The sequence below is a fragment of the Ovis aries genome, chromosome X, assembly GCF_016772045.2.
Source record: "Ovis aries strain OAR_USU_Benz2616 breed Rambouillet chromosome X, ARS-UI_Ramb_v3.0, whole genome shotgun sequence".
Classification (NCBI taxonomy): domain Eukaryota; kingdom Metazoa; phylum Chordata; class Mammalia; order Artiodactyla; family Bovidae; genus Ovis; species Ovis aries.
The window spans coordinates 129,017,591-129,043,638 of NC_056080.1; the positions used below are offsets into that span (position 1 = coordinate 129,017,591).

General features: G+C 39.4%; 1 protein-coding gene across 2 annotated transcripts; it reads left to right on the forward strand.

Moving 5' to 3' along the window:
- The first annotated feature begins 12,105 nt into the window (after positions 1-12,105).
- Positions 12,106-18,460, forward strand: LOC105605633 (transcription elongation factor A protein-like 5). Of its 2 annotated transcripts, XM_012107615.4 has the most exons (3): positions 12,106-12,256; positions 14,119-14,186; positions 14,858-18,460. In XM_012107615.4, the coding sequence occupies exon 3, from the start codon at positions 14,880-14,882 to the stop codon at positions 15,270-15,272; it is 393 nt and encodes a 130-aa protein (XP_011963005.1). In that variant the 5' UTR covers positions 12,106-12,256; positions 14,119-14,186; positions 14,858-14,879; the 3' UTR covers positions 15,273-18,460. The 2 variants fall into 2 exon arrangements, with proteins under 2 accessions (XP_011963005.1, XP_011963006.1); XM_012107616.4 differs by lacking the exon at positions 14,119-14,186.
- The last annotated feature ends 7,588 nt before the right edge of the window (positions 18,461-26,048 follow it).

Consider the following 26,048-nt stretch of genomic DNA (forward strand, 5'->3'; position numbering starts at 1 on the left):
TGAGTTATATATAAAAATTACAATACAACATCACCAACTAAGGTTTATCCCAAGGATTAAAAGCAGGGTTAGTATTTGAAAATCAAAATTCACCATATTGATATAAAAAAGAAAAAAATAAACATATGATGATCTCAAGTGAGAATGAAAAAAAAACGGCTAAAATTGAGAAACTGATTACTGATTAATACATTAAGGACCAGAGATACATTAATATGTCTTTTGTTACGTGAATGTTATTGACTGGGGATGTTTCAATATTCACTTACATAACAAATTGCTGGCCACAGGCATTAACTTTTGCAAAAATCCCCCCATCAATAATGTGTTAAAATACTCAGCAATGAAGTACAGAAGAGACCTTCCTCAACCTGATACATCTATGAAAAACTTACAAAATGATATGTGCCTATGTTTTCCCCCTAAGATAAGAAACAAGGCAAAAATGGACATTTTTACTAATTAGAATCAACACTGTACTAGGAGTTCTAGCCAGTACAATAAGAAAAAGAAATAAAAGTAATACAAATTGCAGAAGAAAAAAATAGATACATCTTTATTCATAGAAAACAAAATTGTCCCTGTAGAAAATGCTATGTAATATACTAGAAACTACTAGAGCTAATAAGTGAGTTTAGAAAAGTTTCAGAATACAAGATCAATATACAAATATATTTCTAGTTTTCTGAGACTGCTGTGACAAATTACCATAAACTTGGTGACTTAAAAAAACTGAGATTTATTCTCTCACAGTTCAGTATGCCAGAGTCCATATCAAAATGTCACTAGTACTAAGTTCTCTCTGAAGGTTCTAGGGAACAAAATCCTTCCTTACCTCTTCTAGTTCCAGTGGCCCTAATTCTTTGGCTTGTGGCAGCAACTACAATTTCTGCTTCTACTCTGTGTATCCTTTCTATCTCTTCTGAGGATATGTTATTTGGATTTAGGGCCCATCATGATTCAGTAAGATATCACTCAATTCTTAATTATATCTGCAGAGACCCTATTTTCAAATAAGATCACATTCTGAAGTGCTGAGTGAACATAAATTTTAAGGAGAAATATTCAGCTCTCTACAAGTAATGAGTAGCCAGAATAAAATTTAAAACAATGTAATTTATAGTAATATTACAGATATGAATTATTTAGGTTTAAATTTGACAAAAGATTTTCAGGATCTGCACATTGAAAACTATAAAACATTCATGACAAATTAAACCACAGCAATTTTTAATACAAATTGACAATCTTATTCTAAAATTTATATTAAAAAATCCAAAGAACTGAGAATAGTTTAGATGACCTTGAGAAAAGAAACATTTTTGAGAACTTAGACTACCTTCTTACAAGACTATTATAAAGGTACTATAATAGAACAGTGTTGTATCAGCATAAATATAGACAAATTGGTCAATAAAACAAAACAGTCAAGAAATAGACTCATATATATGCTTTTGACAAAGCTTCCAAGGCAATTTGATGGTAGAATAGGCACTCTTTTCCATAACTGGTGTTGGAACTAGTTTCAACTGAAATTTTATTAACAGTCATGATCACGATCACTACCACATCATCATCATTAGAAAAACTTTATCTCACATCATATAAAAAGTTGAGTCAAACTTGTCAAAGACTGAAATATAAGGTAAAACAAAATTTACAGAAGAAAACACAGGAGAAACTCTAACACTTTCAGTGTGTAAATAAATTTAAATTAGAATTTAAAAAACCTCTAATAGAAAACAAATCAATATATTGGACTTCATCAAAATGAAACCTTTCTCATCAAAAGCCATTTTGATTCTCAGAGATGGATAGAGACAAACTGTTAGAAATCCTAAGATTTCTCTCTATAACAATAAATAAGGACACATTCTAAGACAGTACAAGTGTCTTGCCATAGATCTGAGAAGCTGCAGGACCATAACTAAAAATGAGCTGGATTTCAGTTTTATTGACAGCAAAACCTGACCTGCAGACTTCTAGTTCTGGATAAGATGGAGCTGTCCCATCGCTTCCACACTTTTAATCTTACAACTAAAAAACCATAGACAGTCAGTTAGTTCAGTTGCTCATTCGTGTCCAACTCTCCATGACCCCATGGACTGCAGCATGCCAGGTTTCCCTGTCCTTCACCATCTCCAGGAGTGTGCTCAAATTTATGTCCATTGAGTCAGTGATTCCATCCAATCATCTTATCTTCTGTTGTCCCCTTCTCCTCCTGCCCTCAATCTTTCTTAGCATCAGGGTCTTTTCCAATGAGTCATCTCTTTGCATCAGGTGGCCAAAGTATTTGAGCCTCAGCTTCAGCATCAGTCCTTCCAAATAACATTCAGGACTGATTTGCTTTAGGATTGACTGGTTTGACCTCCTTGCAGTCCAAGGGACTCTCAAGAGTCTTCTCCAACACCACAGTTCAGAAGCATCAATTCTTCAGCGCTCAGCTTTCTTTACGGTCCAACTCTCTCATCCATACACGACTACTGGAAAAAACAATAGCTTTGACTATAAGGACCTTTGCTGGCAAAATAATGTCTCTGTTTTTTAATATGCTGTCTAGGTTGGTCATAGCTTTTCTTCCAAGGATCAAGTGCCTTTTAATTTCATGGCTGCAATCATCACCTGCAGTGATTTTGGAGCCCAAGAAAATAAAGTCTGTCATGGTTTCCATGGTTTCTCCATCTATTTGACATGAAGTGATGGGACCAGATACCATGATCTTCATTTTTTGAATGTTGAGTTTTAAGCCAGCTTTTTCACTTTCCTCTTTTACTTTCATCAAGAGGCTCTTTAGTTTTTCTTCGCTTTCTACCATAAGGGTGGTGTCATCTGCATATCTGAGGTTATTGATATTTCTCCCAGCAATGTTGATTCCAGCTTGTGCTTCATCCAGCCTGGGGTTTTGCATGATATACTCTGCATATAAGTTAAATAAGCAGAGTGAAAATATATAGCCTTGCTGTTCTCCTTTCCCAATTTAAAACCAGACTGTTGTTCCATGTCCAGTTCTAACTGTTGCTTCTTGACCTGCATACAGATTTCTCAGGAGGCAGGTAAGGTGGTCCCTTGCTTTTAGAATTCTCCACAGTTTGCTGTGATCCACACAGTCAAAGGCTTTAGCGTAGTTACTGAAGCAGAGGTAGATGATTTTCTGGAATTCTCTTGCTTTTTCTATGATTCAACAGATGTTGGCAATTTGATCTCTGGTTCCTCTGACTTTTCTAAATCCAGCTTGAACATCTGGAAGTTCTTGGGTCATTTACTGTTGAAGCCTGGCTTGGAGAATTTTGAGCATTACTTTGCTAGGGTGTGACATGAATGCAATTGTGCAGTAGTTTGAGCATTCTTTGGCACTGCCTTTCTTTGGGATTGCAATGCAAACTGATCTTTTCCAGTCCTGCAGCCACAGCTGAGTTTTCCAAATTTGCTGGCATGTTGAGTGCAGCTCTTCACAGCATCATCTTCTAGGATTTAAAATAGCTCAGTTGGAATTCCATCACCTCCACTAGCTTTGCTCGTAGTGATGCTTCCCGAGGCCCACTTGTCTTCGGACTCCAGGATGTCTGACCCTAGGTGAGTGATCACTCCACTGTGGTTATCTGGGTCATGAAGATCTTTTTCGTATAGTTGTTTTGTGTATTCTTGCCACCTCTTCTTAACACCTTCTGCTTCTGTTAGGTCCATACCATTTCTGTCCTTTATTATGCCCATCTTTAAATGAAATGTTCTCTTGGTATCTCTAATTTTCTCTAATTTTTTTTACAAAACATAGTCCACTGGACAAACCACTTCACCATTCTTGCCCTGAGAACTACATGAATAGTATGAAATGGCAAAATTATGACAGTGAAAGATGAACTTCCCAAGGTGGAAGGTCCCCAATATGCTACTGAGCCAAAGTAAAAACAATGCCCAGTTGTAGATGTGACTTGTGATGGAAGTAAAGTCTGATGTTGTGAAGAACAATATTGCATAGGAACTTGGGCTGCTAGGTCCATGAATCAAGGTAAATTGGAAGTGGTCAAACAGTAGATGGCAAGAGTGAATATCAACATTTTAGGAATCAGTGAACTAAAGTGGACTGGAATGGGTGAATTTAATTCATATGACCATTACATTTACTACTGTGGGCAAGAATCCCTTAGAAGAAATGGAGTAGCCCTCATAGTTAACAAAAGAGTCCAAAATACAGTATTGGGTGCAATCTCAAAAATGAGAGAATGATCTCAATGTGTTTCCAAGGCAAACCATTCAGTATCACAGTAATCCAAGTCTATGCCCTAACCACTCATGCCGAAGAAGATGAAGGCGAATGGTTCTCTGAAGACCTACAAGACCTTCCAGAACTAACACCAAAAAAAGATGTCCTTTTCATCATAGGAGACTGGGATGTAAAAGTAGAAGTCAAGAGATACCTGGAGTAACAGGCAAGTACTCCTCTTGGACTACAAAATGAAGCAGGGCAAAGGCTAACAGAGTTTTGCCAAGAGAATGCACTGGTCATAGCAAACACCCTCTTCCAACAACACAAGAGATGACTCTACACATGGACATCACCAGATGGTCAACACCAAAATCAGACTGGTTATATTCTTTGCAGCCAAAGGTGGATAAGCTCTATACAGTCAACAAAAACAAGACTGGGAGCCGACTGTGACTCAGTTCATGAACTCCTTATTGCAAAATTCAGGATTAAATTGAAGAAAGTAGGGAAAACCACTAGACCATTCAGGTATGACCTAAATTAAGACTCTTATGATTATACAGTGAAGGTGACAAATAGATTCAAGGGACTAGATCTAATAGACAGAGTGCCTAAAGAACTATGGATGGAGGTTCATAACATTGTACAGGAGGCTGTGATCAAAACAATTTATAAGAAAATGAATGCAAAAGGTCAAAATGGTTGTCTGAGGAGGCCTTACAAATAGCTGAGAAAAGAAGAGAAATGAAAGGCAAAGGAGAAAAGGAAAAATATATCCACCTGAATGCAGCATTCCAAAGAATAGCAAGTAGAGATAAGAAAGCCTTCTTCAGTGATCATCACAAAGAAATAGAGGAAAACAAAAGAATGGGAAAGTTAGAGATCTCTTCATAAAAAACCATAGACATATCGTAACAAAAAGCACATGATAACGCTGGAAGACAGAGATACAAAGGTGGACTGACTGGAGATCTTGGGTTCTCAAGGAATTCAAGAAAACTATATTAAACCTTGACTAATGATTCAAGGAAGAAACCACAAGAGAATTTAGAAAATACAAGATAAATGAAAATGAAGACACATTATACCACAATTTATGGGAGGCAGTGAATATAGAGTTTAGAGAGCAACTTACAGCTATAAACACTTACTTTAAAAAAGAAAAAAGATCTCACGTGAAAAGCTGATTTCATACATCAAGTATAAAAAGAAGAGCAAATTAAACCCAAAGTTATTAAAAGGAATGAAATAATAAAGTTTAAAGACAAACAGAGAATAGAAAAGCAATAGAGAAAAAATAAAAGCTCTTCAAAGAATCAATAAAAAAAGAAAAAAAAATCACCAAAATTTAAAAATCTCTAACTAGGTTAAGTAGAGAAAAAGAGAATATCTATAGGCCTAAAATTAAATTACAGAAATTATGACTAATTTTACAGATATAAAAAGGATTATAAGAGAAGACTATGAACAACTGTATGTCAACAAATTGAATAACCTGGGTGAAACAGACAAATTCGTAGAACACATAACCTACCATGACTGAATACTGAAGAAATATAAAATATGCACAGAACGATAATGAGTAAGGAGACTGAATCAATAATCAAAAAGCTCTCAACAAAGAAAAGAGCAGGATAGGATGGTATCTCTGGTAAATTACACCAAATATTCAAAAAAAAAAAACTTTTGAAATGCTTCCAGAAAATTGAAGAGCAGGAAACCCTTTATAACTCATTCTACCAGTCCAGCTATATCTTAATACTAAAGCCAGAAAAAGACACTGCAAGAAATGAAAACTATAGACCAATAATTCATATGAATATTTATTCAAAAATACTAGCAAATGGAATTCAGCAGTACATTAGGATTATACACCATGACCAAGTGGACTTTATTCCTGGATATAAGTACTGTTCAAAATAGTGAAAGTCACTCAGTTGTGTCTGACTGTTTGTGACCCCATGGACTGTCCATAGGGATTCTCCAGGCAAGAACACTGGAGTGAGTTGCCATGCCCTCCTCCAGGGGATCTTTCCAACCCAGGGATAGAACCCAGATCTCCTGCACTGCAGGCAGATTCTTTACTAGCTGAGCCACCAGAAAAGCCCTGTTCAACATATAAAAATGCATTAATATAATAAACCACATTAAGAGAGGGAAGGGAAAAAAGCATTATCTCAATGGATTCAGGAAAGACATTTAACAAAATTCAACACTCTGCCCTTTCATGATAAAAACACTCAGCAAACTAAGAAGGAAACTACCTCAACATAATAGATACCTTCTATGAAAAGCTCACAACTAATACCATACCCAGTTGGTGAAAGATTGAAAACTTTTCCTTTAAGATCAGAAATGAGAAAAGGATGTCAGCTTCATCACTTCCACTCAACACAGTAATGGAAGGCATAGTCCAAGCACCATCAGGTAAGAAAGAATCCATACTGGAAAGGAAGAAGCAAATATCTCTGTACTCAGATGACACGATCTTATAGATTGAAACCCTAAAGAATCCTCAATAAAGCTGTTAGAACTAATAAATAAATTTAGCAAAGCTGCAGGTACAAAATCAATGCATAAAAATGGGTTGTGTCTCTATACACCAACTGTGAACAATCTGAAAAACAATACTTTTTTTGATAGCATTAAAAGAATAAAATATTTTGGTATAAAATTAAGCAAGGGTGAAAAATACTTTTACACTGAAAAATGTATAAAACTGGAGTAAATTTTACATTCATGGAATGGAAGACAGTATTGTTAAGATGTCAGTACTAGCCAAAATAATTTATAGATTCAGTGCAATCCTTATCAAAATTTCAATGATGTTTTACTCAGGTACAGAAAAACCTATCTTAAAATTCATATGGAATCTCAAGTGACCCTAAATAGCCAAAACAACCTTGAAACTGAAGAACAAATTTGGAGGACTCACTGTAAAGTTATATAATCAAGCAGTATCATTCTGTTATAAAGACAGATCAATGGAATAGAATACCCCAAATAATTCTCATATGTAAGTCAAATGAATTTTGACAAGAGTGCCAAGATCATTCAATGGGGAAAGAGTTCCTACCAGCCACTAAGACCAGAGTCCCAGTAATGCATGTGTGCTACCTTCCTTAAGATATTGACAAATTGGACACAACATATTTATTACTTTTCTTCCTTTGATTTTAGTGATCTTATTATGTCTTGAGTTCATCATTTATTTAGTACATGACCCTGGTATATGTTTTACTCACTGCCAAAACTTATACACATCTCTACTCCTATGCCTGAAGGGAAATCTTATAGAGGTTATTACTATTAATGCCACTATAAAAGTTAATGGAGATTATTGCTTTCCTCAGGAAGCAACTACCTCCTAGAACACTCCTCAACTACCTAGAAAGAGGACCTCCCACTTCTTAGCACCTTATCCTACTCTTCAACTCCAACTTTCTATCACTATCTCCTGTTCTATGTCTCTGACCATGGACACAATTACCTCTTCTCCTTGGCTACAAATACTAGTAACTTTTCCCATATATTTTACTAAACTATCAGTTTATACTCTCCAACAATATAACTACTGGACTTGTCACCAAGATACTTTTGTCATAAAAATATATAATTATACTTATAACACTTTTCAAGTCTACCAAAAATACTGTTAGAGACCTTGAAAACTTCGTATCTGATTTCTTGGCTAATGCCATATAAATAAGGAATTTGGTTATGGTTGGTCTACAAAGACTCTTTATTCTTCTATTTGTTTTCCTTCTTTAAATTCTCACAATAAAATGTTTTCTATGCTATTTAGGGCAACTTATTTCCTACTCTCTGCAAGTATCCTCTACTATTTGGGCTGCTCAAATATCCCAAATAATCAAGCTTAAAACAGAAGTCAAGACATCAAGGAGTAAATTGCAATTTTTTTTGTAAAAATGCCTTTTGATCCATTCAAGTGACAGTGTATAATGCCCTGCCATCAAAAGAATCTTTGAATCTTATACATTCATCCCTGGTGGCTCAGAGGTTAAAGCGTCTGCCTTCAATGCAGGAGACCTGGGTTCGATCCCTGGGTCAGGAAGATCCCCTGGAGAAGGAAATGGCAACCCACTCCAGTATTCTTGCCTGGAGAATCCCATGGGCAGAGGAGCCTGATGGGCTACAGTCCACGGGGTTGCAAAGAGTTGGACACGACTGAGCGACTTCACTTTCATAAAAAATTAACTCAAAATGAACCAAAGACCTAAATACATGAGCCAAAATTTTAAAAATCTTAGAAGAAAACAATGTGATAAATCTTCATGTCCTTGGACTTGGCAATAGATTCTTAGATATGACATTAAAAGCATGAACAACAAAAGAAAAACATAAATTGGACTTCATAAAAATTTAACACTTTAGTGAATCAAAGGACACTATCAAAAAGTAAAGACAACCCAGAATATACGAAAAATTCCTGCAATTCAACAACAAAAAGACAACCCAATTAAAAATAAGCAAAAGACTTAAATAGATATTTCTCTAAAGAAGGTATGTAAATATCAAATGAGCACAGGAAAGGATGCTCAATTTCATCAGTCATTAGGAAAATGCAAATCAAAGCTACTTCTCACCAACTAGGATTATAAAAATAAAAAATGGAAATTAACAATTGTTTTGGGGAATATGGATACATTTCATACATTGCTGGTAGGAGTGCAGAATATTGCAGCCACTATGGAAAACAGTTTGGTAGTTCCTCAAATAGTTAGACATAGAAACAGAATTACCATATGACCTAGCAACTCCATTCCTAGGCATATACTTAAAAGAAATAAAAACATACATCCACATAAAAAACATACTTAAATGTTTAAGGCAGCACTAGTCACAATTGTTAAAAGGTGGAAACAACCCAGATATCCATCAATGTTTGAATGGATAAACAAAATATGATATAGACATAAAACAAAGCATTTTCAGCCATAAAAAGAAATGAAATACTGTACATGCTGCAATGTGGATGAACCTTGAAAACATTATGATAAGTGAAAGAAGTCAGACATAAGAGGTCACACATTGCATGATTCCATTTATATAAATTATTCCATAGAAGCAAGAGGTAGATTAGTTGTCGCTAGGGACTAGGGAAAAGGGAGAATTGGGAGTGACTGTTTAATGCATATGGAATTGATGACAATGTTTTGGAACTAGATAGAGGTGATAGATTCACAGCATCATGAATGTATGCTATGCCACTGAGCTGTACACATTAAAATGGTTAACCATTAATGTTAGTTTCTCCTAAGAAATAATCCTATTTGAAAAAAATATGAAAAAAAAATATATATTTTTACTTTATTTTACTTCATTTTTTACATAACCCCATTTGAGCATTTGAAGAAAGTAATAGATACTATCCTAGTCAAATGTACACACTCAGTAATATCCTACCCACACATGTAGACACACATCATTTTGAACATTATTCCAGGGGTTTCTTTAGCTAAGAATGCCTGAACCCAAGGAGTAAGTGCTCTCCTTTAATATAGATCTGCTGCTATTTGTCTCTTCTGGTCTCATTCCCAAGTAGCTGCTTCTCCGCTGCCTTTTCTTGACCTCATAGCTCCTGCTTCTTCATGATGTCAACCAGCTCATGTCTCAGGATTTCTGAGGTTCCTAGGATACAGATCTTCTTTTCATAAGTCTACATACTTTCAGTTCAGTTCAGTTCAGTTCAGTCGCTCAGTCGTGTCCGACTCTTTGTGACCCCATGAATCGTAGCACGCCAGGCCTCCCTGTCCATCACCAACTCCCGGAGTTCACTCAAACTCACAGCCATCTCATCAGTGATACCATCCAGCCATCTCATCCACTGTTGTTCCCTTCTCCTCCTGCCCCCAATCCCTCCCAGCATCAGAGTCTTTTCCAATGAGTCAACTCTTCGCATGAGGTGGCCAAAGTATTGGAGTTTCAGCTTCAGCATCATTCCTTCCAATGAACACCCAGGACTGATCTCTTTTAGAATGGACTGATTGGATCTCCTTGCAGTCCAAGGGACTCTCAAGAGTCTTTTCCAACACCACAGTTCAAAAGCATCAATTCTTCGACACTCAGCTTTCCTCACAGTCCAACTCTCACATCCATATGACCACTGGAAAAACCATAGCCTTGACTAGATGGACCTTTGCTGGCAAAGTAATATCTCTGCTTTTGAATATGCTATCTAGGTTGGTCATAACTTTTCTTCTAAGGAGTAAGCGTCTTTTAATTTCATGGCTGCAGTCACCATCTGCAGTGATTTTGGAGCCCCCCAAAATAAAGTCTGACACTGTTGCCACTGTTTCCCCATCTATTTTCCATGAAGTGATGGGACCAGATGCCATGATCTTCGTTTTCTGAATGTTGAGCTTTAAGCCAACTTTTTCGCTCTCCTCTTTCACTTTCATCAAGAGGCTTTTTAGTTCCTCTTCACTTTCTGCCATAAGGGTGGTGTCATCTGCATATCTGAGGTTATTGATATTTCTCCCAGGAATCTTGATTTCAGCTTGTGTTTCTTCCAGCCCAGCGTTTCTCATGATGTACTCTGCATAGAAGTTAAATTGTACTACCTTTTAAACATATGCAACCTTGCCTATTATTTCAGGTGGTTCATAGACTCCCTCAGTTGAAAACACCTGGTCCAGTCAATCAGTATGGTTGGCTTGTCAGAATTCCTTAGAATTCTGATACTGGTCTAAATGTGGCTGAAAGCATGCCAGGGCAGTTGTGGACTAGCAGGCAGCAACTCTGCTGGTTCGCTAGGCTCCTCCAAGATGCCCTGGAGGTAAAGATAATAGAGTTGAAAGACCCAGCAGGCTGTATCTCCCTAGCTAGGTGGTAGGCAGCAGATAGACAGAATCAAGGAAATTTTCACTTGGGCGCTGGGAATAATGGCAGACAACAAGCAGGTATGGAAGCTTTCCCCACAACAATCACTTCTACAGGCCTTATGGAACCCCTCTGCTGCAGGGGTCTAGAAGGGATCTGTTTTGGTCTCCAATTGTCAGAACAGCATTCCTGCCTCTGCTGGAATTGAGTAATCTCTGTGGGAATTTGGGGGAGGGAGGGGAGGAGCCAAAAGCATTTATTGAAGTCACCATCTTGGTCACCTCTCCATGTATATTTTTGGAGTAAGCAACAGTCAGGTAAGGCAGGGAAGATCAGATCCTGTTCGGCACCCCTCAAATGCTCAGCTGCCTTTATGCATGGTTAAACCTCTGAATGAAATAGCCTTAGGCCAGATTTTCAAGACTGATCTTGTGTTAGGCATCACATACCAGCAAGTGCACTTAGCACTCAGCTATTGTTTGGGAACATTAAATACATGGACTTTTCAGCAGAACATGACATTTATGAAAACTAAAAAAAAAATATTTTATATGTAGCCAATCAAATCCACTTTCTATATAGTAAAAATATTAGAAACTTGCTCTCAGAATTCGGGGACCTTGGTTTTTTCCTCTATGTTGAACATGTTCTTTTTCCCAAATGAAAAGAGCTTTATTTAACTTATAAGAATAACTCATGCTGTGAGGAATACATTAAATAAAACTGAAAGAAAATTATTTAGAAGAAAAGAAAATCGCCGTTTCAACTACCTGCTTCTCTACATGCCAATCCACCCAGTACTTATTATGTGAAGACAGAGTAACAATCAGGGTCACAGTAGAGAAGTAGGAGAGGACAGGCGCTTTGAGATCAAAGGAGAGAAAGAAATTCCTCAGAAATGTACCAGTGGGGCCAGTAGCCCTGGGAGAAGATATGTCATCTGATAAGGCAGCACAAACACATACCACAGGAGCAGGGGCCCCATTTGACCTCTGGGATTAGTCACGACCAAAATGAGGGACAGGGCCTCAGGCAGTGAGGGAAAGGGACTGAAGGAGGGTGAGCTGGGAGTGGGCAAGTGAAGGGAGGAACTGGGCTGACTTCTGACACGCTTATTGCAGGAGGGAGGAGAGCTAGGGATCCGAGCCCACTGGTGACACTCCTTCCTGTGATCCAGAGCTGACGCCTGCAGAAGTCCCTCTCCTCCAGGTATCATTTCCCTATTTCTGTGGAGGAAGATAGATTTCAGATTGAAGGTTAGAGGGGACAACTGCCCAAGAGCCCCACAGGTCACAAGTTGGTACCAGCCAGAGCAGGGGAGGGGGAGACTTGAGGTAGGGATAGTAACAGAAAGAGAGGCTACGCAGGATCCAGTCTGCTTTCCAGATGCTCCCCTATTCATTCTCCCACCCCTTTTCATTTTGGCGCAGAAAACTGTGTGAGTGTTGGGGGAGAGGTCCAGGTATCACTTATTCCCTAGTGAAGTACTGGCTTATGGCAACAAGGCTTCCCTGGTAGCTCAGCTGGTAAAGAATCTGCCTGCAATGCAGGAGGCCCCGGCTCAATTCCTGGGTCAGGAAGCTCCTCTGGAGAAGGGACAGGCTACCCACTCCAGTATTCTTAGGGTTCCCTGGTGGTTCAGACGGTAAAGATTCTGCCTGTAATGCAGGAGACATGGGTTGAGAAGATCCCCTGGAGAAGGGAATGGCTACCCACTCCAATATTCTTGCCTGGAGAAGCCCATAGAGAAGAGACTCGTGGGTGACTGAGTGACTTTCACTTTATGGGAGCAAGAAATTTGAGAAGGAAGCATCTCCCTGGAATGATCACAAAATCACTGCTGCTTGTGGACCCCTAGGGTGGGGGGGGGTGCAAAAGGCAAAGACCAGAGCAGGTTCAGGACTGGATTCTCTCTACCCCTTCCCTGATGTTTATCTATTTGGTGCAAGAGACAGAGGACTCCGTGGGAGGAGACAGAGAAGGACCAGAAGATGAGAATGGGTACCGGTTGGGATCTCCTAGGAGGCAGTTTATCAGGGACATTTGAGGAGGGAGAAGGCCAGGGGAGGGGGATGGAGAGGAAATGGTGTGATCCTTCCAGGATGGAGGGAAGAGGACAAAACCTGGGAACCCAGAATGGGGAGGCAAACCCCTTTGCCAAGGATCCGAGTCTGTTCTTCTTCATATTTGATCCATTTTGGAAGGGAGGGAGAGGGGAATAAGGGTAAGGAGAGGGGGAGGGGTGCTAAAGAGGAGGGGGACAGAGGTTCAGTCTGGAAAGCAGCTCCCTATAGGGCAGGAGAGGCTTCTGAACTAGGAAGAGTCACGAGGAGGTAACATGGACCAAAATTTTAACTGAGTTTGGAAATAATTTATCTCTTGAATTGCAGGAAAATGTGGTTTTCTGTGTCTGCAGAGAGGGAGGGTGTGGCAGGAATGCTCTGGACATTTCTTCCCAGCTCCATGACTCTACCATCACCATTTTTCAGAATGACTGATGGGTTCATTCTATCTGGGTGTCCAGGCGTGGGGGTTTGGAGGGCAGAGACCTGAGCACAGCTCACTCTGTCTTCTGAACATTAATGCCCTGAACCCCACAAGAAAAAGTGAGATAGAAACTTGGAAGGAAGATTGGGAAACATAGAAATACTTTGGAAAAAATCTTTCTCTGCCATTTCTCATGGCAAAAAGAAAAACGGAGGCTGTTAGGGAGGGACTGTAGAGGGGGAACAGTGAAGCAGGGGAAAGGGCAAGGGGATGGTAGGAGCTGGGAAAGTTTTGACAAGCAGTGGGAAAAGAATCAGTTTCCCCGGTGGCTCAGTGGTAAAGAATCTACCTGCAATGCTTGGTTGGGAAGATCCCCTGGAGGGGTACATGATAACCCACTCCAGTACTCTTGTCTGAGAAATCCCATGGACAGAAGAGCCTGGTGGGCTACAGTCCATAGGGTCACAAAGAGTCAGACATGACTGAAGCAACTGAGCATGCATGCAAGGGAAAAGAATCAGTATCCCCTTGCCAGTCATTCACTTCTCAATCCCTCATTCATCATCTGTCTCCTGTCTCTATAGATCTTCAGGTCTGTGGCTGTAGGCGCCAACCCAGACAAGGAAAGGAAAGACCGGAAGTATCAGTGCAGGTCAGTGGGAGAGGGCAACTGCCCCAGAACCCCTGGAAAGCTTGAGAGAAGTTGGGGAGGCCACTATCTGCCACCCCTCCTCCAAGACTCCCTATTCCAGCCTCAGAATGCATGGCCTTTGTCAGGACCCTAAGGGAGCATGGTGTTTTATTGTTGGTGAGGACAGAGGGGAGAACAAGGAAGTGAGAGTTGGTAGGCATGGTATCCATGAAGCCCTTGAAGATATCAGAGTATCTCTGAAATCTGAGAACTGGCCATTGTTCAGTTGTATCTGCAGTTCTAGAAGTCTTACAACTGTAGACAAGAGGAAAAAGAAACTGGACAGAATTCTTGCAGGTCAGTCTAAATTGGGGCCACCAGGTTAAAACTGTTATGGGCATAGTCAAGACCAGAGCAAAGTTTAGGGACAAATCTGCTCTTATGGACTTGTCAGCATAGCACACTTAAATGGGAGAATTACTTACACAAGTGTCTGCAAGGCGGGCTCATATAAACGTGTGTGCCAACCTTGCAGACACAGGGCAAGAAAGGAGAAAATATACGGGCAGGAGTGCACCTGAAAGTTGGGATAGGCTGATAAAGATCCTAAATCATAGAGGCAACTATTTAGCAGGACCTGTATTTCGCCACCTAAATCCTGTCTACTTTGTCTCCATTCTGTCTCCTAACAGGCAAAGGAGGGCAAACCTCAACATGGAGAAGGTCTACAGAGAAAATGAAGGAAAGCTGGAAAATAAAGGAAATGTAGGCAATGAGGGAAAGCCAGAGGATGAAGTACAGTCTGAAAATGAAGGACAGTCAACTGAGAAAGAAAAGCTGGAAGTGGAGAGGAAGTCAGAACGGGAACCAGAGGTCCAGAATGAGAGGAAACCAGACAATGAGAGACAACCAGCCGGTGAGGGGAAGCAAGAAAAGCAGGGCAAGTCCGAAGCTGAGAGAAATCCACTCAGGGAGGGCAAGCGGGAATCCCAGGCAGAGCCAGGGAGCCAGTCTCACGCTGCCGCAAAGCGCCCTGCTGAAGATTATGTGCCCCGGAAGGCAAAAAGAAAAACGAACAGGACGACAGAAGATTCCCCCACACACTGAAGATTCTCCGGGTTGTGTCGGTAGAGGAGATGATCTTTTCATCTGTACTTTCCCCACTAAAGAACACAGATTACTGTTTGTCATAAAATAATAAAAGATTTTAAAAATAGGAAAGTGTATACAAAGCAATCAAAATAACTGCTTAGTGAGTTTATGAAAGTAGGGGATACACTTAAAATTATTGTTGTCAGGATGTGAAATGATGTGTGAAACACATTATCTCTGGGATTTGAAGCTGGAAGAATCAACTTGGCAGTTATTACAGATTCACTGCTGTAGAAAACAGTCTTGTGATCTGTGAATTGGGGATAAAACTTGCCTTCCAGGGCTATGGAAAAGATCAGATGATACACTGACTGTGTAAGCTGTGTTGGGCTGGCTCCTATGCTCTCCCCTGCACTAGCAAGGCCAGAACTCCATCAGATGTTTGGGAGAGGGCTGGGTGAGGTCTCAAGTGTGTCCATAAAAAATTCAGACAGCTGAGAGGTGGGTGCCACTCTGCCCTGGGTAATGCTGTTCCTGAAGCACACTCTACCTCTTCTCATGGGTCCTGTATTCTCTTAAGTGCCCCACTGCTGCTGGAGCAGTGAACTCCTCAAGGTAACACAGCTCCTTTGATTTCTCTAGAGTCTCTAGTGAGTTATACCCCACTATGTTCCCTACTGGCTTCCCAGATGGTGCTAGTGGTAAATAATCCACCTGCCAGTGCAGAAGACATACGAGACATGGGTTTGATCCCTGGGTTGGGAAGATCCCCTGGATAAGGGCATGACAACCCACTCCAGTATTCTCGCCTAAATAATTCACATGGACAAAGGAGTCTGGTGGGCTAAAGTCTATAGGGCTGCAATGAGTCAGACACAACTGAAGCAACTAAACGTGTACACACACTCATGTTCCCTACTGAACTAAGGAGAAAGTCCCTCTTCTCACATTCAGTTCAGTTCATTCACTCAGTCATGTCTGACTTTGCAACCCCATGGACTGAAGCACACCAGGCTTCCCTGTCCAGCACCAACTCCCAGAGCTTGCTCAAACTCATGTCTATCGAGTCGGTGATACCATACAACCATTTCATCCTCTCTCATCCCCTTCTCCTAATGCCCTCAATCTTTCCTAGCATCAGGATCATGAGTCAGTTCTTCACCTCAGGTGGCCAAAATATCAGAGCTTCAGCTTCAGCATCAGTCCTTCCAATGAATATTTAGGACTGATTTGCTTTAGGATTGACTGGTTTGATCTCCCTGCAGTCCAAGGGACTCTCAAGAGTCTTTTCCAACAACATAGTTCAAAACTGAAGAAGCATCAGTTCTTCAGCACTCAGCCTTCTTTATGGTCCAGCTCTCATATCCACACATGACTACCGGAAAAACCATAGCTTTGACTATAAGGATCTTTGCTGGCAAAGTAATGTCTCTGCTTTTAAATATGCTGTCTAGGTTGGTCATAGCTTTTCTTCCAAGGATCAAGTGCCTTTTAATTTCATGGCTGCAGTCATCACCTGCAGTGATTTTGGAGCCCAAGAAAATAAAGTCTGACACAGTTTCCATTGCTTCCCCATCTATTTGCCATGAAGTGATGGGACCGGTTGCCATGATGTTCATTTTCTGAATGTTGAGCTTTAAGCCAACTTTTTCACTGTCCACTTTCACTTTCATCAAGAGGCTCTTTAGTTCCTCTTTACTTTCTACCATAAGGGTGGTGTCATCTGCATATCTGAGGTTATGGATATTTCTCCCAGCAACTTAAATCCAGCTTGTGCTTCATCCAGCCTGTCATTTCTCATGATGTACTCTGCATAGAAGTTAAATAAGCAGAGTGACAATATACAGCCTTGACTTACTCCTTCCTCAATTTGGAACCAGTCCATTGTTCCATGTCCGGTTCTAACTGTTGCTTCCTGACCTGCATACAGATTTCTCAAGAGGCAGGTCAGGTGGTCTGGTATTCCCATCTCTTGAAGAGTTTTCCATAGTTTGTTGTGATCCACACAGTCAAAGGCTTTAGCATAGTCAATGGGGCAGAAATAGATGTTTTTCTGGAATTCTCTTGCTTTTTCTATGATCCAACAGATATTGGCAATTTGATGTCTGGTTCTTCTGCCTTTTCTAAATCCCGCTTGAACATCTTCAAATTCTCACTTAGCTGGTAAAGAATCCACCTGCAGTGCAGGGGACCCCAGTTTGATTCCTGGGTCAGGAAGATCTGCTGGAGAAGAGATAGGCTACCCACTCCAGTATTCTTGGCCTTCCCTGGTGGCTCAGTCGGTAAAGAATCCTCTTACAATACAGGAGACCTGGGTTTGATCCCTGGGTTGGGAAGATCCCCTGGAGAAAGGAATGGTACCCACTCCTGTATGATAGCCTGGGGAATTCCATGGCCTGCATAGTCCTCGGGGTCATAAAGAGTTGGACGCAACTTCTCACATTATAGTTTTATGAATGCTGACATGAAATGTGAAAAAATGCTTTGCAAAATCTTTCTTTTTGAATTTATCTATTTATTTTTTACTATACGGGGTCTTTGTTGCTGTACACAGACTTTCTCTAGTTGCGGAGAGTGGGGGCTTCTCTCTAGTGTGGTGCATGAGCTTCTCATTATGGTGGCTTCTCTTGTTGCAGGGCACAGGCTCTAGGTGCACAGGCTCAGTAGTTGTGGCTCACAGGCTTAGTTGCTCTGTGGTATCTGGGATCTTCCCGGACCAGGGATTGAACCTGTGTCCCCTTCATTGGCAAGCAGATTCTTTACCACTGGACCACCAGGGAAGTCCCTGCAAAATCTTAATTAATGCATTTTTCAGGCACTATAATTAGCCTACTAGACTTGCTCTTTTCAAAATAAAGATTTTATCTTACTCATTTGGGTACCTATAACACATAATAAAAGCTTTAAAAATCAATACATTAATTACTGAGTCAGAACACCTCAATTCTTGACCCAGTTCTGTCCCTGATTGAATACAATGCCTTGAGCATGTAATTTCATTCTTTAGCAACTGAAACTTGCCAATCCAAAAGGAACATAGCGAGAGGGGTTATACCATAATCCATTGCTAAATAATTCTAACGTTGGATGTATAGTGTTTCTCAAAGTTTGCTAGCTACTAGCAGACAAATCACCTACCTTGATGTGTATCACCTACCTTGATCTGCTTGCTTTCCAAATAAAGTCATTATTCCTTGCCTAAACACCTTGTCTCCCAAATTATTGGTCTGTCATTAGGCGGTGAGCAGAGCGAGCTTGGACTTAGGAACAAGGGCGGCTGAGCCAGCCAGGAGCTTTGCTGCTTGAGGCTAGCTGGCCCTGATCAGGGAATATTGGGGCAAGACCCTAGCAGCTGCTGGGACCATTTGTCCTGAGGATCTTCCCTTCAAAATTCCCTGAAGTGGTACTGGGCAGTTGAAGCAAGGAACCGACAAACTTCTGAGAGTTGACCAACTTGATTTTGTAGAATAAGTTGCTCCAGTATGCACACTGGGACCATATTCCCCCTTCAATTTGGTCTTTTCCTTTATGGGACAAGTCAGTTTGTTTGATTGGGGTACCTTGTGGGAGAGGGAAATTATTGTTGGACTCTACCTGATTTAGAACCAGTTCGTTGGGAACTAGTTCATTGGTTTTTAGTTTTGTGTGCATTGATGCTAGAATTTGTTTGACACTTTTGTATTGGAATTTGCATTTTTGTGTGTTTTGGTATTATCAAACTTATAAAAATGGGAAATATTTCATCTATCCCAAATATATGGGACATATATGAGATATGTTAAGATCAAGAGTGATGGTCCCTGAGTGGGTCACCCAAGTATTATATGATCTTGCAATTAGAATTGTTTTGCAAACGAGCAGGCAAAGGAGATGAGAATCTACAGGTAGACATTTTTATGCTATTTCATCAGGAGAAGATATCAGAGGGTTGCCCCCTTATGGTATATCAATCTGAAAGGAAACCCAAGGGAGAACCTGTTCTACAAGGAGAAGAGAGAGGAAATGAGAGTGAAGACATATTATTTCAAAACTTAAAACCCCCTCTAGCCTATTTAGCTTCCCCGCTGGCTGAACAGGCTGCACTGGCAGTTTTTCCAACTGCCCCTCGCCATGCCACCAACATATTCATTCTTTTCACCACCTCCTATTTCCCCTACCCATGAAAATCAAAGAGAAGTTTCTATGTTCATCCCCAAAGCATAGGGCCCTGGCTTAGCATCACCATCTAAGGCCTTGGATGGACTTGAGGTGTCCAATTCTAATTTCCCCACAGGTGTCCTGGGTAACTGACAGTGGGGAACAAGTTGATTGATTTTCTAACAGATATCACTCCCCAAACCTTCCCTATTTATTTGAAGAGGCTTGTAAGTATTAAACATAGAGGAAACAAAGTTATTCTAGGAGAAACTTCCCTGTATCATGGAGATGCAAATGTCCTATCTGATCTTCTCAGGAACCCTCATCTTTGCCATACTTTTAAAATGCAAAATTTGAAAAGATGGTTAAGTAATTTAGAAACTGATTTGTTAAGGGTAAACAGAAATTCCAACTGTGTTTCTGTAAATATTTGGCCATCCAGACAAGTGAGCTTGATTTGTTCCATCTTCCAGAAACCTAACTTTAATCCAACCACTTTTATAAACTGATGGGTTTCACATTTCTGTACCTGACTCAGGGCTGAAATTGTGAAATGAGAACTATGAGGTCTCTCTGTTTGCTTCTGTGTTTGCATGTGTCTCTGTCTTTGGATAACATTGTTAAGGTTGACTTGTGGATGAGCTCTGTTCAGTGGGCTTAAAGAAAAGTAAGTGCTTACAATCCAAACAATTCTAAGTATAAGAAAAATTAAGCTAAATGAGTTTGTTTCACTTGAACTGGGAAATGTTCAATATTAAATTAATACCTGGCATTTACATTTAAATTTGTTGTTCCAATTAATATAGATCTATCTTCAAAGTCACCAACATTAAGTATAATACTTTAACTGCATTTAGATTTAATACTAATTAAATGAAATCTTGTTCTCTGTTGCAAATTTGTCAGCAAGAAAAATAACTTGATATGTTGAAACTTTAAAGTAAATATAAACAAAATAAGAGCTTTTAGGTAAACTCTATAAGAATAATTATGTTTTAAAAATCATCTAAAATAGTCTCTCTGGATTTTAATAACTATTACTTGCCTCTTGGTTTTCACTAGAAATCAAGGTTTTCAAGAGTCAGGGATTCTAAATTAAATATATAATTAGAGCTACTGAAAATAATATTTCAGTATGTGTTTTTGGTTAGGAAGGTATAAGGAACAGAACTACATTTTACTGAGAAAGTTTTATGCATGGTCAGGATTAATGAAATTTAGATTGAAGTTAACTAAGTAAATGTATTTTGATAAGTAAGTTAACACAAGACTAGAATTTGATCTCTCTGTTAGAAGTGCTCCTTTTTGATAACAGATTATATGAGCTTCTGTGCCCTCAGGTGACCCATATTTGTTTTCTTTTAATCATTTTGTGACTTTAGTTTTGTGACTTTAGTTAAATAAGTATTGTTTCACAGTGACCTATGATCCTGTTGTATTTAAAAGCTTTTTGGTATTTTTTGACAAAAGTTCCCAAGTCAAATTATAAGGAAGTTCCTTTGACCTTTAGCTAACTTTGGGATGCTTCAAAGGGCCCCCTGAAACACCCCAGAGAGAGATACTAAATTAGCTAATTTCACTTGGTATGTTAGATTACATGTGAAGTGTTGTCAAAAGAGTAATAAGTCTTCTTATGTTATATTGTATGGTAAATGCTACAGGTATTCTAGAGATTATATGGAGCTCCTAAAACTCTGATACATCCTGGTAAAATTATCAATCATACTTCTAGCTATTATCTGAAAGTGTTATATGTCCCAGCAGTAACCAAGTTGTTTTGTCAATTGCATTATAATCAGATTTAAATGTGCCTCCTTAAGTCTTTTGTCATTATAGAGTTACAGTTTCACTATGATGCCATTGCAAAAATGCTTCCTCTGCAAGATTTATAAAAAGGACTTCTGGGATAAATACAAGTCTCTTATATTCAGACCATTATCCTGAACTGATAAGAAACTGAAGAATGGGAAATCTAATGGCTTTATAACCTGTCAACAGAAGGGATTAGTTACATAGGACTGTGTGAACTGGTGAATATGCTTATAATATTTATGGTTTCTGTCTGAAAAATTACTGACTTAATTCTGTGTCTTTCCAAGGGTAAGGAAAACCTTTCCCTTACACTAATTATGACTTACAGTAATTTGGTAAATTATTACCATTGTAAACAGAATTGAAACATTTATCTTTTTCTGTTTACCTGGCTGATCCTGCCAGTAGCATATGCTTATCTCAAAGATTAAGCCATGCATGTCTAAGTACACAGGGCTGGTACTGTGGATGGCTCATTAAATCAGTTATGGTTCCTTTGGTCACTTATATCAACTGAATTACAGCTAGTTACACTAATCATTGTTTTTAATTTGCTCTTTGTTTCCAAATTTTTCTGCTTTGTGTCTCCATGGTGTACTATGTCCTTGTCAATGTTACTAGCTGAATTACTTATATCCTTTCTATTTTATCAGATTGTTGTTTCTCTCAATATCCAGTGTGTAACCAGGACTCCAACAAAACTTCTATGGCTGACAAAAAGAACTATACAGAAATGCTATGTTCTGGTAGGGAAATTTGTTTCTCACAGGGGTGCATGATAGAAATTCTGAAACTAATTTAATCACATACTGCTGCTGCTGCTGCTGCTGCTAAGTCGCTTCAGTCGTGTCCGACTCTGTGCGACCCATAGACGGCAGCCCACCAGGCTCCCCTGTCCCTGGGATTCTCCAGGCAAGAACACTGGAGTGGGTTGCCATTTCCTTCTCCAATGCTTGAAAGTGAAAAGTGAAAGTGAAGTCGCTCAGTCGTGTCCGACTCTTAGCGACCCCATGGACTGCAGCCTACCAGGCTCCTCCGTCCATGGGATTTTCCAGGCAAGAGTACTGGAGTGGGGTGCCATTGCCTTCTCCGAACTATATACTAGAGTTAATTAAATAAGTAAATAAATTATGCATAAAGGAGAACCAGGTTTCTCACTGTCAGAGATAGAAATTAAAAATAAAAAATAAGAGAGAAAGCTAAATGGATATGTGTGGTACTGGATTACAGTCACATGTATTAGTATGAACTTGTGTGTGTCTTTATATCATTTGTATCTATAGAGATACAAATAGCTATAGATATACATGATAAATAAATGTAGAGATTGTATATATACAGTTTGATATGCATCTCCTTGCTCTATCAGCTGAGAAATTTGAGAAGCAATGACACCCAAGTAGCAACCAGAACACCCTGCACTCAGATCTTAATTACTGAATATGATTATCCAATAAAATTAACCAAGACTCCTGAGAGAAATGGCTGATTATTGGGCTGGGAAAAGGATAAAGCCAGATGAATCTGGAAGATTTCATAGTACCAGAAAGCAAGGAAGCAGAAAAAGGATAAAGCTATGCCAACCTGAAAGAGCTCCCAATTGCCAAGGCTAGAAAATTTGGGCAAAAAACCCCCAAATGATTGTATTGTGTCATAACCCTGAAGACTTAAAAATCCATGTGTCACACTGATAGGAATGAATAATTGTACGACTAAATAAATGGGGGGTATCTTTCTTACATAATAATTTCAAATATTAAATGTAGAAGGAAATGAGGGATATGAAAAGTTACCCTCAGAACGTCACAGTAATAATTTTTACAAATCCACAGAATGTTTGCACAGTCTCAAGTTATCTGACCCCATATATTTATCAATTACTGTGGTTGTTTTCAGACATATCCACAAATTCTTTGATGTTCCTCCCTCCAGGAGGTAGAGTTTAATTCCCTTCCTCTCTAATATGGGCTAGACTTAGTAACTTGCTTCTAAACAAACAGAATACGAAAAGAGAAAAACAGTAATTTTACAAGTGGAGAAACCCAGCAGTCATCTTAATCAAACGATCAAAGTTAACCTCACCAGTGATCAGTCATGCTGATGTCATGTAACCCTGACATTGTGATAAAAAAGGACACTTTCCCCAGATTAATAACAGCCACTGTAATTACAAGAAAACATAAGACAAATCCAAATTGAGGACCATTTTACAAAATATCTCACTCTTTAGAAGCATCAAGGTTATGAAAAACAAGGAAAGACTGAGAAACTCTCATAGAATAAAGAGACATATTAACCAAATGCAACATTGTGTCCTGGATTGAATCCTGGGACAAGAAAAGGATAGTAGTGAAAAACCTGGAGAAATCGGAATAATTCTGTAATTTAGTTAATAGTAGTACACAAATGTTCATTTGTTTTTTTATAAATGTACAACAATTATTAGGCAAAGCAGGATGAAGTGTTTACAGAAATGCTTTGTACTACCTTTCAAATACTTCTTTAGAACTCAAATTATTTCAACACAAAAAGTTTAAAAAATAAACCAGACTGAGTTTCAAGAACCCAAAACAAAACTCTCTTAACGAATGAAAGTGATTGAATAGTTGAGAAAACAAACTGAAACATAATTGAACAAATTCATTATTCAGTGAGAAAGGGAAGATTTGACAGACCACAGCTGACAGCAATTACTGGAAAAAATAAAATTATTCCATGATTATACCAGAAAATTAGAACTACTTAATAAATTCATTGCATGCATATATATATATATATATATATATATATATATATATATGCACTATGTGTTTGTGTGTGGAAGAGTACTCTCTAAATACTGTTCTGCCACTTTATACACTCAAAAATACGACTTCAATATCATCTGCTGTTACTGCATGTGCAATATTTCATTACTTTTAATTTCTGCACAACTTCCACAGTATGGATCATTTCTTTAACCGTTCTCTTCTGAGTGAAAGTTTAAATCATTTCTGTCACCTTGAACTTTCATCACTGGAATGGTTACAAAGTTGAACCAGATAAGGTTTTTTGTTCTAATGGACTTACAGATAAATAAGGGATTCAAAGTAGAAAGTCAAAAAACCAGGGGGAAAGCCTTAGGATAGGTAAATAGAATGCCTCAAGGATAAAGTTGCACAGGCAACTAAGCAGAATCAAGAGGTCAGCAAAAAGACTTTCTTTCCACTATAAAGTTAATTTTTAAAAGCACCCGGAGAGCAGCAATAACACTGTCTCCCCAGCAACTCTGTTTTTTGCCACAGGAAAAAGTTGCCTGGTCTAAGCTGTAGTACAGCTGACATGTGCCTCCCTGCAACCCAGCAACATGCTCCACATAGACATGAACCTCACAGTTTACGCAAAGCAATCTCAAGAATCCAGTTGAGGTGAGTCTTGAGCATTCTGTCACGTAGTAGGAAAGTCTAAGCAGACCAACTCAAGGATTCCTAGGACTGTGGCCAACACAGAGACCATGGGGACATATGAAATGGCAGTGGCTATGATACAGCATTTCAGGTTCACAGTAACTCATCAACACTATGCCCTTGATAACTAGAAACTCTTGACTACAATAATCTACAATGTGTGCAACATTTAGCTGAGAGTTCAGGAAGGAGGGCAGAATTATCTGGAAGAGATGAAAGTTGCACTTCAAATTATGTTCATTTGCTTGGATGTAGCAAATGTCTGTTTTGGAGAGTTTTTGGACCTTGTGAAACTTATGCATGCCCAATTCCCAAAAGTGAAGGAACACAGTGACAGGAGGGATGGTAGATGACTTTACTTTCTGGGTTTTTGTTGTTGTTGTTGTTTTGAGTTTACTTTCTGAAGCAGGGCTTCCCTCATGGCTCAGAGGTTAAAGCGTCTGCCTGCAATGTGGGAGACCTGGGTTCAATCCCTGGGTTGGGAAAATCCCCTGGAGAAGGAAAAGTCAATCCACTCCAGTATTCTTGCCTAGAGAATCTCATGGACGGAGGAGCCTGATAGGCTGCAGTCCATGGGGTCGCAAAGAGTCGGACACGACTGAGCGACTTCACTTTCACTCACTTCTGAAGCAGAGACATACAATCTAAGTAGAAGTCTGCTTGGGCACTGTGTGCACCACTCACATCAGAACATGAGTGGATTCATGCTCAGCTGAGCAAAGCGGTGAAATGTGTTGGGTCTACTTCCATTCCAGAGGGTTTATCATCTCAGATGGCAGCTACTTCAGTCCATGCTCTGAAGCCAGACCTTTGGATCTGCAGCAGATTCAGCCATATCGGGAGGGATGTTTTCAAGCCACAGACAGCGTACCAGAGAAACGAGGGAGAGAAACAGCCATCTCAAGCTCTTCTGTGGGATAAGCTTTGAAAGAACAATAAGAAATATGCAGGAGTTGTTGAATTCAGAGCTTCAGAAAATAACTTCTAAAGGGAGCATAGAAAATAATATTCTAGATGTCATAGGGCTGTTTAAGAGCTCCTTTCTCCTCCCCTCACACCACTTGAAAGGTTGTGGACTTTGGAGCTATCCCTAGGGCTCTCTTGGTACACAAAAACAGAATATTGATTGGGTCAGAGGGGCAGGGTGTCTACTCTCCAGAACTCACGTCTTCATTATTTAAAATCAATGTGTACCTCCTCTTCTTTCCTTTTTAAAAATAGTTCTTAATTGACTATAATGCTCTTGTTTCCAAAAATCTTACATTTAAAAGCTACTGTGATTAACTTAATTTAAAAGTAGCTGAAGCAAAAATATATAATAGAGAAAAGACAATCTCTTTAACAAGTGATGCTGGGGAAACTGGTCAACCACCTGTAAAAGAATGAAACTAGAACA

Bases quoted from the DNA above. Each gene is read 5' to 3' on its own strand.
- LOC105605633 (XM_012107615.4), top strand. From the start codon at position 14,880: ATGGAGAAGGTCTACAGAGAAAATGAAGGAAAGCTGGAAAATAAAGGA.